The sequence below is a fragment of the Ambystoma mexicanum genome, chromosome 11 (assembly GCF_040938575.1).
Source record: "Ambystoma mexicanum isolate Mex_15411 chromosome 11, UKY_AmexF1_1, whole genome shotgun sequence".
NCBI classification, from domain to species: Eukaryota; Metazoa; Chordata; class Amphibia; order Caudata; family Ambystomatidae; genus Ambystoma; species Ambystoma mexicanum.
The window spans coordinates 420,533,551-420,552,163 of record NC_090934.1 but is presented as its reverse complement, the minus strand read 5'-3'; the positions used below and the strand labels follow the sequence as shown (position 1 = coordinate 420,552,163).

At 47.9% G+C, this 18,613-nt stretch overlaps 1 protein-coding gene across 17 annotated transcripts in view; it reads left to right on the top strand.

Moving 5' to 3' along the window:
* The window catches only part of DGKZ (diacylglycerol kinase zeta), a 1,700,725-nt gene that overhangs the window by 1,083,146 nt on the left and 598,966 nt on the right, over positions 1–18,613 (top strand). For all 17 annotated transcript variants that reach the window (XM_069623235.1, XM_069623234.1, XM_069623231.1 and 14 more), the window contains 3 exons: positions 11,446–11,557; positions 12,015–12,214; positions 12,807–12,907. In XM_069623235.1, coding sequence (XP_069479336.1) covers positions 11,446–11,557; positions 12,015–12,214; positions 12,807–12,907 — 413 coding nt within the window. The remainder of the gene's footprint in view (positions 1–11,445; positions 11,558–12,014; positions 12,215–12,806; positions 12,908–18,613) is intronic.

Here is an 18,613-nt window from a genome sequence, read left to right as displayed (position 1 = left end):
CTAAATGGGACCAGCGCGGGCTTACACCCATAAAGATAGATTGCTTAAAGGTTTATCGATCGCGCTTTCTCATTGGCTCACAGATGGGGCGTTCATAAGGATTGTGCACAGCAGACACTTGCCAACGAAAACGATAGAGGCGTTTTTTAACTTTGCTGCTTCGTCAACGTCATGACGTGAACATTTGTTTCCAGACATATTTTTGTAAGCGACTCTTATGGGATAAGCCAAGAGTGTCTTTTTAATTGAAACAAACGTTTTTCTTTATTTGGGGTTCAGACAACGCCCCCCACATTTCCTCACCTCTGCAACACTGACCGAATCCAAATGGATCACGGGTCTCTCCCGATTCGAAGTGCTGTAGAACCAACGTAACCATTTAATTATTTCATTTTTCGACCAGAGGCAGAACGGCAACATTTGACCTAGTTGGGATGTGACCTTACAGGAAGTGACACAGGTGACGTCACAGGTGTGAGCCTGTGGATGATGCATTGGCGCAACACTAGCCCTGTTCTCTGTTGGTGGCAAGACGATGGTTTGCAAGGGTCCCCTCTTGTAATGGTGCAGGTGTGTTTAAAAATAAAGATGGCCTTCAATGCTACCTCGGGCAATGGTAGTATTCATGATTAACTCAAAACCTTACACCCATTACTTTTGTAGTGTCTAGCGATTGCCCGAAGGACTGAAGACTCACTATTCAAAACCTGGTTGGATAACATTGCATTACTTTTTGATGTTGACTACGCTTTCTCCACCAAAATTAATTTCTCATATCCCAACCCTCATTTTTCACCAGTCCTTACCCAGGTAAAGCCACACGTTTGATCATTTGAACATCATTTGTCACCTACCTCAGTTGGTTGATGCACCAGGTGCAGCTGTGTGTGCAGACGGTAGGTCACAAGTTTATGAATGGAAAGAGCCAGCAAGGCGTTTTACTTTTATGCGGCTGATAAAATAAGTGATTCAGAGCTGGCTCATACCCTCCTTTCTGGGCCTTAACAGGGAAGCAGTGAAGGGAGATGATAGATTGCATGAGTAGTAGGAGGAGGGGGCATGTCCTAGTCACTTAATTGGCAAAATGGCAACAGCAGGAAGCACCCACAGGTCCTGGATAGTGGCAGAGAGGGCAGGAAAAACTAAAGCAATGTGTGCAAAGTAGTAAGCTTCAGGAATGGACATGCTGTCTCGGTAGAATGCAGACGACGGAAGCCAGGTTGAAGAGGGTCCAGAATGTTATGAGTTTTAAGGATTGGATACTACTTGCTGTAGGATTTTGGAATAGTGTCGTATAATGGAGACACTGTGAAAGCTGGCAGGACAGTAAGGATTTAGGTCGGATTTCTTAAGGACAGATAACAGTAGCTGTTTTATAGGATGAGGGAAGCAGCATTGGCAAGAGTAATTGAAGAGGGACGCAAAATGTGGAGCAACACTGGGAGATATGTGCTTCACAATGTGCGGGCACAGTAAAGGTTAGCCTTGAGGAGTAAGATCAAGCCATCTCATCATGGTTGGTGGGGGCAAAAAAAAAATAGGATGGTAGACGTGGTGGAGAAAAGTGAGCAGGAGGAGAGGCTAGAAGGTAAGAAGCAAGGGTATTGTGACTGGTAGAAATTTTAGAAACAAAGTAGAAGGCGTGATCATTTGCAGAAAGAGTAGAGGAGATGGAGGTGGGTTTAGCCGGTGAGACAATTGAGTTGAGAGATTTTGGGAGGAATGAGAAGAAATGAGGGAGAGATGGAAGCCACATTTAGTAGAATCAAGCATAGAGGAATAGTTTTCAAGAGCCTTGAGTTGGAGATCAGAGGAACGTCCTTACCTTTTGACAAGTGCAAAGGTTTTTCAGTGTGTGGATGATAGGTGTAATCTAGGGCCATGGAGGGGGGACAAAGGGGGGTAACACTAGGAGTGAGTGTAGTAAGAGGGTAGGGAGAAGAGAAGGGAGCAGAAGGAGCAGTGTTTAAGTTAGAGAAGGCTTTTTCAGTGCATGGTAAGGTGAGTTCATCATAGGAGGGGAAGAGACGTGTAGGGGTAGATCTCTCATTCGCAGGAATCTCACTCTGGAATGGTCTCCATGCCCCTCCTCAGGCTTGAGCCGGATCATAAATTCCGGAAGCTGCTCAAAACTGCCCTTTTTATCTTCGTCCTTTCCTCTCCCCTGCTAACACCGCAGTTTGCTGCAGTGACTGGCAGCCTGGTTCAGTCTGAGTTCGACTGGTCACCAGATCCCCCTTCCGTTCCACCCCCCTCCTCACACTTAGCTTGTGGACCCTCACCACTTTCACCCCATGCAATTCCCTGGCACCTGCCCACCTGTCGTCCTCTTGGCACTCTCCTAGCCTCAGATGCCATTCCCCCCTGCCTCCTTAATTTGCATTTGTGCAGACTGGCACCCCCCTTACCCCCCAAACACTCTACCTCACACTTCTTTACTGCACTTGCATGATCTGAATGTCACAAGGACTAGTAGAACCGTTATTGTCATCTTTCTCCCTTGCTCCCCTTCCTCCCCTTGTTTGTCTTGTGGTGCCTTGAAACACAATTTATATAGGCGCCTTACAAATAGCAAATAAATAAAAATAAATAAGTCAGAGGTAGTCTGGGAGTTTTGAGGGAAATGTACGTTCAATAATGGTTGCAAGCGGAAGAAGCAGGAGCGGAAATTGAGGCAAAGACGATAGTGATCGGAGGGAGAAGTGGTGGCGATATTTGAGGTGGAGAGTTGTGAGGAAATGGGAATAACGTCAAGGAAGTTTCCATTTTAAATGGGTGGGCAGAGAGTGGACAGAAGAGTGGTTAAGTAGAACAGTTAGTGGGTGGATAGAGCAACAGAGAGAAGGGGGAGGGTGAAGTCACCAATGACGATGTGGTGCTGATCAGGAGGGTGAGAGTAAATTAGTTGGCAGATGTGATCGAAGAATTGGCCTTCCGGGCCAGGTGGCCAGTAGTGAGTTAGAGAATATGTATGCCAAAGGGGGCGGTGATTGTGTAGATGGTGTATTCGACTGAGGGAGAATTAGCCAGCGATAGTGGAGTACACTTCCCCTGCCAGTGGGACAGGGAGAGTGAGTGAAGGTGTAGGCAGGGTCATGAAGGGCAACAGCAAGGATTGCAGAATCGGAGGTAGAGATCCAGGTTTCAGTAACAGCAATGAGGTCAAGAGAAGGAGAATGGAAAAGGAACAAGTTGGAGGTAAAGGAGATTTTATTGCAGACACTGTGCATTCCAAAGAGCAATAGAAAGAGAGTGAGATGCAGAGGCATAGCTATGTTGAGTCTAAGAAAGGCTGAGGCGCTGTGGGTAAATGCGAGACTAGGAAGTGTAATAGAAGTTGGGCTTGGAATAGGTTTTGAGAATAGAGAGAGTAGTGGAGCGAAAAGAGATGATGGGGATGTGAAGTTAGTTGATATGGTTATGAGCGGAGGAGAGTGGAGAGAAGTGGAAATGAAGAGAGCATGAGAAGTGCATGGTGAGGTTGAAGCTGAGAACTACTACTAACTGGTACTTACAGACCAATAGCAGGACATAGCAAAGCAAAAGCTAAGCAGCAAAGATGCCGGTCAATGGCTGTTCTTCACCCTTAACCGGGACGCCCCTGGCTGGACACCCCATGTAAGTTCATAAGGGAAACGCATGCTCTTGTCACCTGATCGCCTAGTCAATTAGTGGTTCATGTCTCTGATTTTGCCCCGGTTATTGCTGGGATGAGGCGATTGCTTCCTCATTGGTGTTCCCGGATGAGTCTCTTTGGTGTCCAGACATTTGGTCGACTGAAAACTGTTCGAATGACATTTGGTGGTCGCAATTTGGTCGAAAACCAAATGGTCGAATTTTTTTTTAATTATATATTTATTTTTCGGGTTTTCGTTTTTTTTAAAAAGTGTTTTTTAGAAAAAAAAGGGGGTTGGGGGACACCCCCCCCCCCCCAAAAAAAGGGGTGAAAATAAAAAAAATTCGACCATTTGGTCTTCGACCAAATTGGTTCGACCATTTGTCCAGTCGACCAATTTTTTTCGACCAAATGACTGGTAACCATCTCTTGTGTCCTTTGGCTGGAGGATGGGCTGATCCAAGATGGCAGCTGGAAGTGATGTCGGCAATCCAAGATGGCTGCTGGAATTGAAGTTCCAGGCAGAAAGAGAAGCTAAAGACCAGAGCGGATGATGCACGCTCTTGTCACCTAGTTCATCAGTGGTTGGTCTCTCCGATTTTTGTACTGGTGTTGCTGGAATGAGGCAATTTCTTCCTCAATGGTCCCAGAGGAGTCTCTTGTGTCCTTCGACTGGTGATTGGGTTGGATGGATATATTTATAAAGGCGCCACACCCTGTGACCTCAGTTAATTTTTCTGCGTACTCGCTTTAGGAACACCGCTCTAAAAATTCTTGGCTTCCATTCTTCGTAGTCGTTGGGATGCCAAATCTTACGAAGACCTCTGGTTTCAAACCCTGTGTGGACTGCATGCGTCCGAAGTCAGTTTTAGTCCCACACCACATTTGCCTCCACTGTCTTTTTGAAGGCCACAACACAGGGGACTGCACGTCATGCCAATCGATGCACCCAAAGGCGCTTTGAGACTGTGAGGCAAAACGTTTTACCTTCCTTCATAAGGAGAGAAGTGATGAACTGACCCGTTCAAAGTCACAGGGAGTAGACCATGGCACAGAAGCATGCTCCCCCAGTCCAAAAGGACAAAAAGAAGAAGAAACACTGCAGGAAGTCCAGGTACCCTGGCAGTTATTTGCGACACCACCCTTCTGCATTGTCAAAGAAGGATTCACCAATCGAAGGATGTCCTGGAGGAAGAGACCCCGCAGGTACTTATTCCCACCCTGTCCCCTACTCCGGAAGATTAGAAAGTGTTGAGATTGAAAATGCTCAACCTCTTTGCCAAGGCGCCTGCTGTGCTAGTCCCGGTACAGCCGGCCAGTGCATCTGCACAGAGAGCTTTGGTCAAGCCGACTGATCCCACTGCGCTCCGATGCGTTGACAGTGAATCTGCAAACAGATGCGACAAGGTCAAGCCTAAGGGTCACACCGTTCCGTCTCCGGATGTAGGTATTCTGACCTTGGGTCCCACTTTTGCAGTGACAAATGAGAGTGCGAGAGACTTTCTGCCACTCCCCAGACAAGCATACATGTCCCATTTGAGGAACAATGGGTCTTGATGGACCTCGCGGCCAACTTGCAGGAAGTGACCTGGATACCTTGCCAGAGGTGGGCATGCTCTCTGCTGCCACCTCAGGCAACCCTCAGGCTGCTTTTCAGCATCTGCTGGCAAAGGTTGTTAACACCTTAGGGCTGTCCTCTGTTTCACGTGCATAGGTGCAGTATGAAGGTTGACCAGGATCCAAAAAAAGACTTATTGCCTTTTATTCAGGCAGTAGAGATGCCAGTGTTGGAACTATGGGCCAAACCGGCTCCAGTTCTCATGGTGGACCCCGACCTGGCAAAGATGCACAGACTGGCACACTCACACCCCATGTTACTTTCTGCCCAATCTGTCCCTGGAAAGCTTGATGGTCTAGGCCACTACAGCGAACCTCAAAGCAACTGGTTTCCTGTCTTTGCCCCCCCCCCGCCCGACAGGGAGTGCAAGAGACTGGATGCGTGGAATAGCAAGATGTTCGGCTCTTCGAGCCCTGGTTGCTGGTGTATCAAGAGTTCAAGTTTGGTCATGACTATTTAAGAGAAAATTCTGGATTTGTCCTTCAGTGGCATGAACCTATTTGGCACCAAGGATGAGTCATTGCAGATGTTTTAAGCCTCTGAGGTTACCGCTAATTCACTTGGGCTGGCCGTCCTGTAGCAACGACATGGGAGCCCTGCCGGCAGAGCGAGGGGGTTTGCTTATGCCTAAAGAGGAAGAGTCTGAGCACCATTGGGCAAGCCAGGGCAGCGCCGTCACTGCAGGGCTAGAAGCCACCTCCACTGTGCCCTCAGACTCTTGGGGCAAAGCCCCTATGAAGTGGATTTCTGCCATCAGTTCTCTGTGTGTGGTTGGAAAAGTTGCCACCTCAGATGCCAGAGTCTTACAGGTCATACAAAAGGGATACTGCATTCCTTTTTCCCTTAGCCCTTCAGACTACACAACATGCCATCACCCCTTGCCTGCGGAACCTCTTCTGCCGAAAGGTATCTGTCAGCTTCTGGCAAAAGGGGGCCATAGAACTGGTACCCTTCTCAGAACGAGGCAGGGGCTGGTACTCTACCTAGTTTTTGGTGCCCAAGAAGGACGGAGGCCTGAGATCCATCCTGGATCTGCAGCTTCTGACCTTGTACTTACCAAAGTACAAGTTCAAGCTGATACCTCTAGCCCAGATTCTCCACATCCTGGACGTGAACGACTGACCAGTCTCCCTGGATCTCCAGGATGCTTACTTCCATGTGGCTATCAATAAGTACCACCCGAGGTTCAAAGTAGGGAACTGTCACTACCAGTTCAAAGCCCTATCATTCAGTCTTTCTTTGGCATGCCAGGTTTTCACCAAGCTGCTAGCAGTAGCGGTGGCTCACCTCAGAAGGGAAGGCATTAATGTCTTTCCATATCTGGACGATTGGCCCAGCCAAGCTCGCTCACAAGATCTAGCGTCAGAACACCTGTACTGGATGTGCAGCCTATTTCACAGCTTCAGCTTCTTCCTGAACTTCAAAAAGTCTGCAATTTTGCCGTCCCTGTCTCCCAGATTTATCGGTACAGTCTTTAGTCGCCTGGGCCAGGGATTCCCGCAAGAGGACAGAGTGGCAAACCTCCACAAGATGGTCCAGGTATTCCAGGCACAGACCAAAGTTCTAGCCTAGGTTTTCTGTGCATTCAAGTTCTTCTGGTCTCCTGCATCCTTGTGGTTCCAGAGGCCCTCCTGCTCATGGGGTCGCTGCAGTGGTTTCTGAGCTCAGTGCTCACAGTTTCTGGGTCAAACACTGGACCTTTTTACTGGTCTGGGAGAGTGTTCGGAGACCTGCAATGGTGGACTGTGAAGGACGACCTCATGAAAGGTTCATTGTTTAATCAGCTGTGGTCACAGGCGCCTTGTCATGGATGCGCTCCTGAAAGGCTGGGGTACTCTCCTCCAAGACCTTCTGGAGCTGTGAGTGATCAGACTGGCCCTGGTCGCTTTTCTCCCCTCTGTGATGGGCAAGACTGTGTTGATCTTGACGAATAACGCTGTACCCATGTATTACTTCAACAAGCGGGGTGGCGTGAGCTCCTTGCCTCTGTGCAGAGAGCTAATGCAATTGTGGGCTCTGGAGAATAGCATGTCTGACTGCGGCCCACCTAGCCGGCAAGGAAAACGTGCTGGAAAATGCACTGACCAGACAGTCTTCAGCCTCCCACAAGTAGGAGATCTGCCAGGAAGTTCTGGAGGAGATTGTCTCCCATGCGGGTACTCTACCAGCAGCCATCTTCGCTACCAGAATGAACAGGGAGTGCAGGTGGTTCTGCTCCAGGGAGTACCCTCGTCCGGGAGCTCTGGGGGACGCACTGTCAATTGAGTGGTACTTCAACCTGACCTTTGCATTCCCGAGGAAGGTCCTGCACCTAACCTCCACAACCTGTACCTTCGTGCCTGGCTGCTGGAAGACTAAGGTATAAAGCATGTTGGAGGACATTCTGGATACACTCCTCTCTGCTAGAAAACCCATCACATAGTCCATCTATGCCTGCAGTTGGCGTAGGTTTTTGGCTTGGTGCCGGGGGAGGGATCTTGACCAGTTTACTTGCTCCACATCGTCGTTGGAAGAATTCTTCCATCTTTGGCCATTGCAGGCCTACGGATTGGTACAGTGAAGTGGTATTGTGCAGTAATTTTCAGTCGTCAAGAGGAGCAAGGCTTTTCTTCCCTCATTCCCACTCTTTCTATTCCTGAGGAGTCTTTCTAATATGTTTCCACCATGCCAGTTTGTTCCTGTGTGGGATTTAAATGTAGTGCTAACATTTTAATGGGAACTCCTTTTAAGCCCATTCACTCTTGTTCATTAAGATTGCTCACCCTTGATGATTTTCCTGGTTAGCATCACTTGCCCTAGACTGGTGAGTGAGCTCCACGCATTCAGTTGATCCTCCTCATTGGTCTTCTCCATCTCTCTCAAAAGATCCATCTGCCTGTCTTCTTTCCTCTGCCTCAACCTTCCAAGGCAAAGAAGCATTTCCATTGGCTTTATCCAGTGCAGGTCCTCAAGTTCTAAGTCTCTCGGACAAGGGAGGCCTGAACGAGTGACTTAACCAGTGGTTACACTCGTGCCCGAGCTGGCCGGGCTGTGACAGAACAGACCCTGTCTTGATGGCTCATTCTCTGCATCTCGGAATGCTATGATCTGGCTTGCAAGGAGATTCCTGAAGGTCTCCAGCTCGCTCCAACAGAGGGTTGGCTGCCACCTCTGCTCTGCAAAGTGGAGTTCCTGTTCTGGATATTTGACAAGCAGCCACATGGGCTTCTCTGCTTGGATTGTGTCTGGTCAGGATGCTTGTTTTGGCTGGGCTGTCCTTCTGAGTTTTCTGGTTTAGGTTGTGTCCTTGCTACCCTTCCTCTTGATCATTGTACTTCTTTGGGAGTCTATCAAAGATGAGGAATCCATGGGAGGAAAGAGTCCATTAGACAAACAAATTACTTACCTCTCAGTAATGTTCTTTCTGATCGATGTTCTCCCACAAATTCCTCATCACCCGCCCTACCCGCCCCTTTTGGTGGTTACCGGCAGGTAAAGGCGTCCGGTGGAGCCGCACTGTGCCCCCTGGCGGCGGAAAGGTTTCTGAAGAGCAGCTTCTCTTGGAGATGGATATCCAGGATGAGGAATCGTTGGAGGAATGTCCATCAGAAATAACATTACTGAGAGGTAAGTAACTTGTTCTTCTCTATTCTGGTAACGGAGTTCCCCACTCTACCCTGCATTATGTTCTATTTATGCAAAGTGCATATCTTCCACACAGATCATACTGAACAAACATATTTAAATTCTCTAGATTTGTAGGGAGCTGAGGGAAAGGCAATTCATTTGAGTTAGGCTGAACATAATGGAAACTGAGGGAAGGGTTTGTAGGTTCCTTTTTTGGGGAGTGCTAAAAACAGCAGCTAGAATTTTAACAGATCTATTTTCCTCCTAAACATTAACATTTTCCCCAAAAAGATGTGCAAAATCAAAGATTGATGTCCATGGATCCGGGACAAACTAAGTTCAAATTACTAACACAAGGAGGCTGACCACGTATGACCATGAACAGCTGCGTTTTCTGTCCTTGTACATCCACTCTTAAATTGACCAAGACTGTGGAGTACTGACCCCGAATTATGGGCCGACCATGGTCTGTTCTCCCTCTCCTCTTCTCTGGACTGACCATTTTTTAATCTCATTCGCGACTACAGGATACCATGTCGCATCCGACCAAACCTGACATTTCTAAACGCAACTGGCGCAAAGTAAACAATGATCTGGTTGCTTTCCTTCATGCCCAGTTGACCCCTCGCAGTCCTTGTTCACTTGGTTCTCTAGGAGAGTCCTTTTTAACTGTGGCCAATCAGCTGGCCCCACTTAAGCTGTGCAAAATAAGGAATCAAATCTCGGAGCCATGGTTCTCTGATGATCTCAGAGCTCTTAAACTCTGCTGCAGACGTCTACCTGGTCCTCTTTCCCTGTGTTCTGTGAATCGGATATTTCAAAGGCTATTCAGCGCCTCAAATCAGCCTCCCCGGCTGACCCTATACCACTTATACTACTTAAAGACATTGCAGGGTAAGTAATCTCTCATATTATGGTGGCAGTTAACGCCTCAGTTTCTGAGGGATCCATTCCAAATTCACTGAAACATGCTCTGGTTATACCGCTGCTAAAAAAAAACCTTCACTGGACCCGGGGATGCTTGAAAATCTTCGCCCCATATCGCTCCTCCCTGTGTTGATCGAAGGTTATGGAGGCCCTTGTTTCCCCCTGCTATACTCCTTCCTGGAATCCTCGGGATGTTTCGACATCTTTCAATCAGGTTTCTGCCCAGGAAGGGGCACTGAGTCGGTTCTAAATTCTGTGCTGGGTGATCTTGCTCGCCTGGTTGACTAGGGCGGAGTGGGAGTGGTACTGTTGTTGGACTTATCCACCACCTTCGACACGGTTGTCCACACCATACTTATCTCCTGGTTGGCGGAGGTCGGGATAAAGGTCCTAAACTGGTTCTGTCTTTTTTGGCCGACCGTTCTTAGTGAGTCTCCCTTCCTCCCGTATGCTCTGAACCGGTAAGGATTACTTGCGGCGTCCCTCAAGGATCTGCACTTTTGGCCATACTTTTTAATATATATATTAGATGCCTCCTTCTCCTCCAGTCCCATGGATTCAGATTTTACTCCTACGCCGATGACACCCAGTTGTTGGTTCGTCTTGACCTCACTCGTCCCGACACTGCTGTTCGACTGAGGAGTTGCCTGGAGGATCTGGGAGCATGGAAGGCACTAAATTCACTTAAACTGAACGGGAACAAGACCGAGTTCCTGTTGGTGGGCACTACTTGCTTTGTAGACCCCTGATTTTTGGCCTTTCTCTCTTGGCCCGTTCCCCCTTCCGTCCACTAATGTGAAAAATCTTGGGGTTAAGCTCTCCTCCTCCCTATGTATGACTGATCAGGTTGCTTCTGTCAGTTAATCTGGCCACTTTAAACTCTGAATATTGAGGAAAGTTCTTCCCTTCATTCCTACTCAATTTCATGCTCCTGTGGTCGCTGCTCTAGTTCTGAGTGCAGTCGACTACTGCAAATCACTCTGTCTTGGCCAACCTGTTTATCTCATAAACAGTCTTCAGTTATTCCAAAATGGTGCTGCTAGAGTAGTCTCTCACCTTCCTCCACGAACCCATATATCTCCTGTGCTCAGGAAACTTCACTGGCTTCCTGTGGAGAAGCGGATCCTGTTCAAATCACTCTGTTCATCGCACCTTTTATAAACAGGGTGCTGAATATCTCCAGGAAATGTTCTTCCAATATGTACCCTTACGTGCTCTCCGATCCCAGTCTGCTCTCCTGCTTTTGGTTCCACGTATCAGGCTGTCTAGGATAGCAGGACGTGCCTTCTCTGTGGTGGACGCAAGGTCCTGGAATAAAGTCCTGCTTCCCTTGCGAGCTATCATTGACCATCTCTCCTTCCGGTGCTCAATTAAAACATTGCTCTTTTAGGCTCTCCTTCTGTTGTTGCTCCTCCTCTACTCTCAGCGTCATGATGCCCCCGGGTGCACGTGTGTGTTATAAATAATTGTAACATAACATGGAACACCAATACCCTGAAAAAAATGCAGAGGCTGAACAGGAATTCATGATTAAGATACAGAAGAACATGCTTGTGTGTCAGCATGTGTCCTTCGTTTGTTCTAGTACCATGTCTTCCTCCTTTGTACTCTTCTTTATGCTGTAATGCCTGTTTCATTCTTTGTTAATATCAGCACTGTGCTTTCACTTCTTATGCAGGTACTGTGCTGGCACAATGCCATGGGGGAATCCAGGAGAGCATCATGACTTTGAACCTCAACGGCATGACGATGGCTGCATCGAAGTAATTGGATTCACCATGGCGTCTCTGGTACGTGCCTCACAATGAGAAAGACTTGTTGTCAGAGATTGTTCCTGCATGTGTCAAAGGAATGTGTTAGATGGATTTGCAGGACACTCAAATGAAGGGATCCAAGGGGGAGGGTAGCATAAGCTAGATTGAAGAGCCAACCCACCAGCAGCCAGCCCAAGCTAACATGGTGATGAGAAGTCATAGGGATCTGCTGGACCTAGTCCTAGCACGGTAAGGGGTACTAGGCAAAGGGGCGCTGGGAAGGACCAAGTTCTTCCTGAGGGACCATGTGCTTTGCAAGGCCCATGTCAAGAGACCAGGATCATGACAGATAAGAGTATGAGATGCAGGTTTTGGCATTGTCCTTCAATTCACTCCTGTCTCAGTTCTGGGTCCAGCAAATGATTTACTAACTGGCCCATTAACCAGATATCCTCATACACCTATGATGAGCGTTCTTCCTTTCTGTCCGCAGGCAGCCCTGCAGGTGGGAGGCCATGGGGAGCGCTTGCACCAGTGCCGAAAGGTGGTCCTCATCACATACAAACCCATACCGGTGCAGGTGGATGGAGAGCCCTGCAAGCTGGCACCATCGGTGGTGCATATCAGCCTTCGGAACCAGGCCAACATGGTGCAGAAGACAAAACGCCGCACATCGATCCCACTACAAAATGAGTAAGGGGCACTGTATGGTGATGTGGGATATCGAGCACTTGTATACACATTGCTTATTGCACAGTACTCCAGCGCTACTACTCACCAACATAAAGATATTGTCCCCCACTGTTTACCAAAGTCAAATCTTCTATCTACGCTGTCTTTCATGGCCAGTGCACCTTCACTGTGCCATGCCACCATTTCTCGGAAACCCATCCCTACAGCGGATGTCTACAATCCCTACAGCCACTACACCTTCACCATCCAACACAGCCAGTGGTGTAGCAGTCGGGAATGTTTGTGACGCACCCACGATATCCACCACACCCACTATTCCTATTAAATTCCCTTAAACTAGTGTGCCTGCACCATCCACTAGACACAGGGCTCTGAAACATTCCCTCCAGCCCCAGCCTTCACTATCCAATGTAGCCAGTGCTCATGCAACATTCTTTAGAGCCACCACACCTGCGCCATTCAGCACAGCAAGTGCTATTATGTAATTTCCTACAACATCCAACTCTACGTGTAGTACCACACTATTCCCTTCATCCCGTATTCCTATAGGCACTGCCTGACCCTTACCATTCCCTTTCTCTCGCCCTTGCAGTCAGCAGCCAGTGCCGGAGAGACTGAGGATCCGGGTGAATCGCATCAGCATGCACGACTACGAGGCTTTGCACTATGACAAGGAGAAGCTAAAGGAGGCCTGTGAGTGTGCAGCTTCTGTAACAACCCCCCACCCCCCTTGTTCCTCACTGCTGGCTGCCAGCTGCTGGTGCCATCTGATGCTCTCTGCCGGAGCTATCTTTTTGTTTCCAAAGTCCACATGATCACATTGTTGTCATTTGCCCTCCAATGAACTGACCCTCCATCTGGTCCTTCTGCAGGGCGTGCTAGCCTGCACAGCTTGTTGGTATACCAATATATAACTGCGTGAAGGGGCAAAAAGGGGCTTTTTGATCAGTTCAGCGCTTCAAGAGGGCCAGGGCCTCCTAGGACTAGATCCCAGCAGGGTTTTAATTTTGAGTTGTGCGGTTAGGACTTAACGGAACTGTGGATCTCTGCGCTAGCATATGCACTTCAATTTATCCATGAGTAATAGATATTTTTCTGATTGTTGTTCTCTTTCCTGCTTCCTGTGTATAGGGTTCCAAGGGATAGACCTCCTGCAGTCCCAGTTTTGGAAAAGTACACTTTTTTGGAGGGTTGGAACCCTGTTGCACGGTGGCGCTGGATCGGGTGTTCACCTATTTTCGAGCACTCTAAATTGAAATAGGTGAACACCGGATCCAGCACCACTGTGAACAGGGTTCCAACCCCCCAAAAAAGGGTTTTAATTTTGGTCTCGATACGGGACTCTGTCAAGTGAAAGTCCCCCTCCTCTCACGAACACAATCAGATGTTCCTGCCCCAGTGATGAACATTCAGGGTCTGGAGGCACTGAAACACAAACCATGAGCCAAATGGGCTCATTAGCATCCCACTGTCACATCACTGCAGCGTGCAGTGCTGTCCACAGTCCTTAGAGTGTTCCATAGTTTTTGTTATTCTTGTAGGAGCAGTACATTAGATAGTTAATTCCACTGAGAGGGGAGGGTGTTGAAGTGTGGGCATGTCACTGTTCTGCCTTGCTGGGAGAAGCTGAGAATTGAGTAGGATCATGCCAAGGGATCTAGCCCAGCCACAAAAATAATGGCCCTGCTCATATTGCATGGAATAGTTTGTACATAAAATAAGTAAGCTTCAAGTGTGACGGGCTGATACAGAGGTGAACAACTGCCAATTTTGGGGGGCTTAAGAGGGCATACAAAACATGTGTTCTAAATTATCACTTGGTGCCCCTTGGATTTTCCTACGAACATCAACTTCATGTTTTTATTAAGTGCTCTAAGGCCCCTATTCTCAACTTGGCGCAGTGAAGGTGCTAAACAGCACGAGTCACTGCGCCAAAAGAAGAGACCCAGGCTCCACTAGTATTCTCAAGTGGGCATGGGCGTCCTCGTAGAGCACAACAGTGCTCTGTGTGGGTTGCGCCTGATTTAGGTGTTACGGGCGCAATCCAATCTCGGCAGCATTTTTGTAAGATCATGACATATTCGTTATTTTACAAAAATGCTGCCGAGAACACAGGTGCTATGAACACGTTCCTATACACCAAAGTGAGAAGCTTCAACATTGCAGGATGTTGAAGCTGCTTACTTTGGTGTATAGGAAAGTGTTCATATACCCCCCTGTGTTGTATATGAACACGTTCATGTACACCAAAGCAAGCAGCTTCAACGTTGCAGCTTTGGTGTACATGAAAGTGTCCATATAAAACACACGGGTGTATATGAACACTTTCATTTACACCAAATAAGGCTTCTTGTGGCACTCCTCCAGTTTAACGCCACCAAAAGGGTACCGTATATGTGCGCTAGTTTAGCGCACATATTAAACTGGCTGAGTGCCACAAGAATAGCCTTCCAAAAAGCCAGTTTACGAATGTGGCGGTTACTAGGTTGGTTTCCAACCCATCCTAGCAACAGCCACATGTATTCCGAAAGTGGCGCATTCCTTCAGACTTCGGAAGAATGCGCCACCTTCAGAATAGGTCTTAAGTACTGAAAAGGTTGTTAACCCTTTTAACTTCCTTTCGGTATTTGACACCTTGATGAGAATATGGGCCTAAATGTCCTTACATGTCGGAAATACATTTTCCGAGGCCTTGTGCAGCAAAAGATCTGCTCTGCCCCCCACCCTCTAATTTTCATATGTATTGACATCATCAGAGCTGTTAAAGAAAAGGCATTGCAGGGAGTGTCATCAGTCTTTGATACTCTAAAGCATCGTGGAAAGTGACGTTACAAGAAGTTGTCAATAGAGGCAAACTTTGTGGTGTGCAATATACTCATTGTCACTAGTCTGTGGTGCAACACTACAGAAAAACCATAAGTGAATCTATTTAATATCATAAGCTGCATAGGGAATCTCTTTCAAGTACTCCTAATTTTAGCTGACCGGGCACAATAAGGTTAAATGATTTGCCCAGGACCACACACTTTAGTGAAGTGGTGAAATTGGGATTTAGTTCCAGTCTGCAGAGTATGTACCCATCCGCTTATCGTCCAAGATTACTTTTTTAGCAATGTTTAAGGCTTGGGTAACAAAAGATTGAATAATAGAAATCCCTTAGTATACAAATTAGTTGATGAACCAACGTATAACCTGTCAATCAAAAAGAGCACGATTATTGCTTTATTTTACCCATCCTCAATAAAAGTTTACAGTAGCAATATCCAAAGTAATGTGAGCCCAAACATATATATTTTGGAGTTATAAACTATTTTATCGAGACGTGGGCAATGTTATGAAGCTCACCCCAGAGCAGTGATCTTTAAACTTTTCTTATGCCTAGTGCCCCTTGAACAAGGTTAAAGTTGGGCCCCCGCCTACCCATGGTCATGAGGGAGGCTGACGAAGGGAGAGGAAGCAACTAGGCGTGCCCAGCAACCCTCTTTCCCTAGTCGCAAGGAGTGACTGAGTGGTGGCATAGATGGGTGTGTCTTCAGCCACTTGTGAGAAACCTGAGGGTACTCTCACTCCTACCCCCTTGGATCCTCTGCACAGGTGGCCAGTGAAAGGCCATCGCTATTGGATCCTGACACTGGTGGTGGAGAAGCAAGGGAGGATCACCTGGATGGAGGGTCCTTGAGGTTTGGGTATGGGATGCTCTTGAGCGAGACATGGTATCCCCCTTTCCCTTTGATGACCACTCTAACCCTCCCCCAACCTTTGTGGGCTATTATAAGCCAGTTCTTTACATGTAACACTTGAGAGTACTAAGACGAAGAAGAGGCAACTAAGAGTGATGAAGACTACATCTGTACACCACTTTTGTACTGGGACAGAGGATCCCTACAAGGAACTGTGAAGGACAGGCATGTCCCTGTAATTGTGGTCCGGCAGGACTAATCCAATTTCCACATATGCAGCCTGTCAAAGAGCTGCAGGTGTATAAAGGGAGACCAGTCCAGCAGGGCAGCACTTGACAGATGTAGCAACAGGGAGACTTGAGTGTGAAGGAGCAGCAGGAGACCCCTGAAAGGAGGCAGATGTTTTGGCCCAGGAGGAAGAACCAGGATGCCAGTAGAAGTCCCAGAGGTCTTATGGGACCCGATGTAAGTGGGCTCTGCATTCCCCACAAGCCTGGGTGTCATGATCTCTGCTTCCAAAAGGTCAGGGTTTTCCCAACTCCCTTGGAAGCAGATCCATAACCCAGGTTCCGAGTGCCAACCAGTCCCAATTGGGACCTTTTGGACCCAGTCCTGGCGCCAGTGGCACCAGGCTCATAAATATGCCCAGTCCCAGCGCTGGAAGCGCCGGGCTCATAATGCTTGGGTGGACTTACCTGCAGCAGACCATGCTGCTTACTTGCCTGCCAGTTGAGCCTCTGATCCTCTTCTGTTTGGAACTACTTTTCCTGTTGGGTGGGGCAGGAGCCACTCCCTAGATTCAGAACACTGGAACTCTTCTGGAAAGCAGGAACTCTTTTCTTACCTAGGCGTGGCTGTGGAAGGAGACACCTAAGCACTACAGGAGGCTATTTAAACCACACCCGATGGATGAATCTTGCTTTGCGTTATTCTGCATCCTCTGCAGCAGAACGCTCATCGTGTCTTCTGCATCTGATCCTGGGCCTAAGGAAAAAGGCTTACCATCCTGAATCCAGTCTTCAGCAACACCTATAAAGACAAGAAAGAACAGGTTAGCATTACGGTCTTCAGTGACAGCTCTTCACTTACCTGGTCCATCGGCTGTCACCAACGCCTCGCGCTGCATTCCGGCATCTGAAAGACAAAGGCTTACCTACTCTTCGTGCGCTCCGGAGGTCTTCACACTGCATTCCGGCATCTGAAAGACAAAAGCTTACCAACTCTTTGCACGCTCCGGAGGCCTTCGGCGCTGCATCCCGCATCTGAAAGACAAAACAAGGTGCGTTTAAAGACATTGGGGAACTTTAATACTCACGTGCCATTACTCCTTTCCACATCTAACCCAGTGGGTATTCCGGCACCCTGCAGCCGCTCCGAACTTGTACCTGCAAAATAAAAAGACAGTTAGAGCGCATCGTGAAGCAGGCAACAAGCGCTTACTTACGTGCTTCCAGGCGCTTCTATTCATCACACGGGCTCCATCTTCAACTCACTTCAGCCCGTCATCCGCCATCGCCGGAACCCTGCAAAACAAGAGACATCCTTACTAAAGACTTTAAAGACATTAGAATTACTCGAAACTTACCGTTCGTGCAGTAAACGACGGACAGCAGTCCTCTGAAGTCAAGAGGCCTGCTCCCCTTATCCAGTGAAGAAACTGGTTACAGCACCCTGCCCCGAGGCAGATGGAGAGCACAGCGTTTACTTACCTAAGGTGAGAGCGTTAACCTTTGGGGTTCTACAGGAGAAGAGAAAGGGAAGAAGAGAGACATTCAATAACCCAGTTCCTTAATCCCATATTTTCTATCTGCAGACATCTTACCCTTCGAGTCAGACATACAGTGCACAGAGGTCCAGCCCAAGGAGCCAGCCGTGTGTTACACATCACCTTTGAAGATATGGTATACGCCCAGTCAAGACCGGCGCCTCTACGGGAATCAGGTGAGCGTTACACTGGGAGCCTCCAAATCTCAGCAAGTGCAGCAGGAGATTCTAAGGAGCCTAGAAGTTCGAGGACGCTGTCCGCGTCCGGAAACCAGTGTCTGAGGTGCCGGTGTGAAGAAGGGAGCACACGGCGAACGAGTGGAGCTCGCAACAGTGGGTTTTCTAGACTTCAGGAAACAAAAGGAAGTCATGGGAACCACCGGGAGGATGCACAGAAGGCAGGTGAGTTTCGGAAAGGCGCTCCAGTACCGGGGAGCTCCACTAGGACCACAAGTGAGTAACGGTCCATTAAGCGCATATTGAATACTGAACTAAATGGAATATTTAAAACCCAATGAATATTGAATACAGGACTAAATGGAAACTGTGTAATGAAATAAAACCAGCGCATATTGAATAAGAAATTAAATATCAATTCAATATTAAAGTGAATAAGTATACATTCAATACTGACGTTACTTAAGCAACATGAGAGAGCATTGAACTCTGAGCTGAAAGTGAACCTTAAAGATTTTGGTTAAATCATTATGCCACTTTTATTCATGTCCAATACATTACAGGCTGAGGGAAGCCAAACAGTGCATTTTAATGAGTGAATGCAGTGTGGCAAGGCTACAGTTTGGCAAGGGGTGGGTGATACATGGGAACAGTCGCAAAGCAACCAAGGAGAAACCGGAGCACAAGAGTACACCCTAAGCCAAGAGCCCAATAAAAGTAATCAAGTGACAGTGACTTGGTGCACAGAAACAAGTACCAGGTAACCTATGTCGGTGGG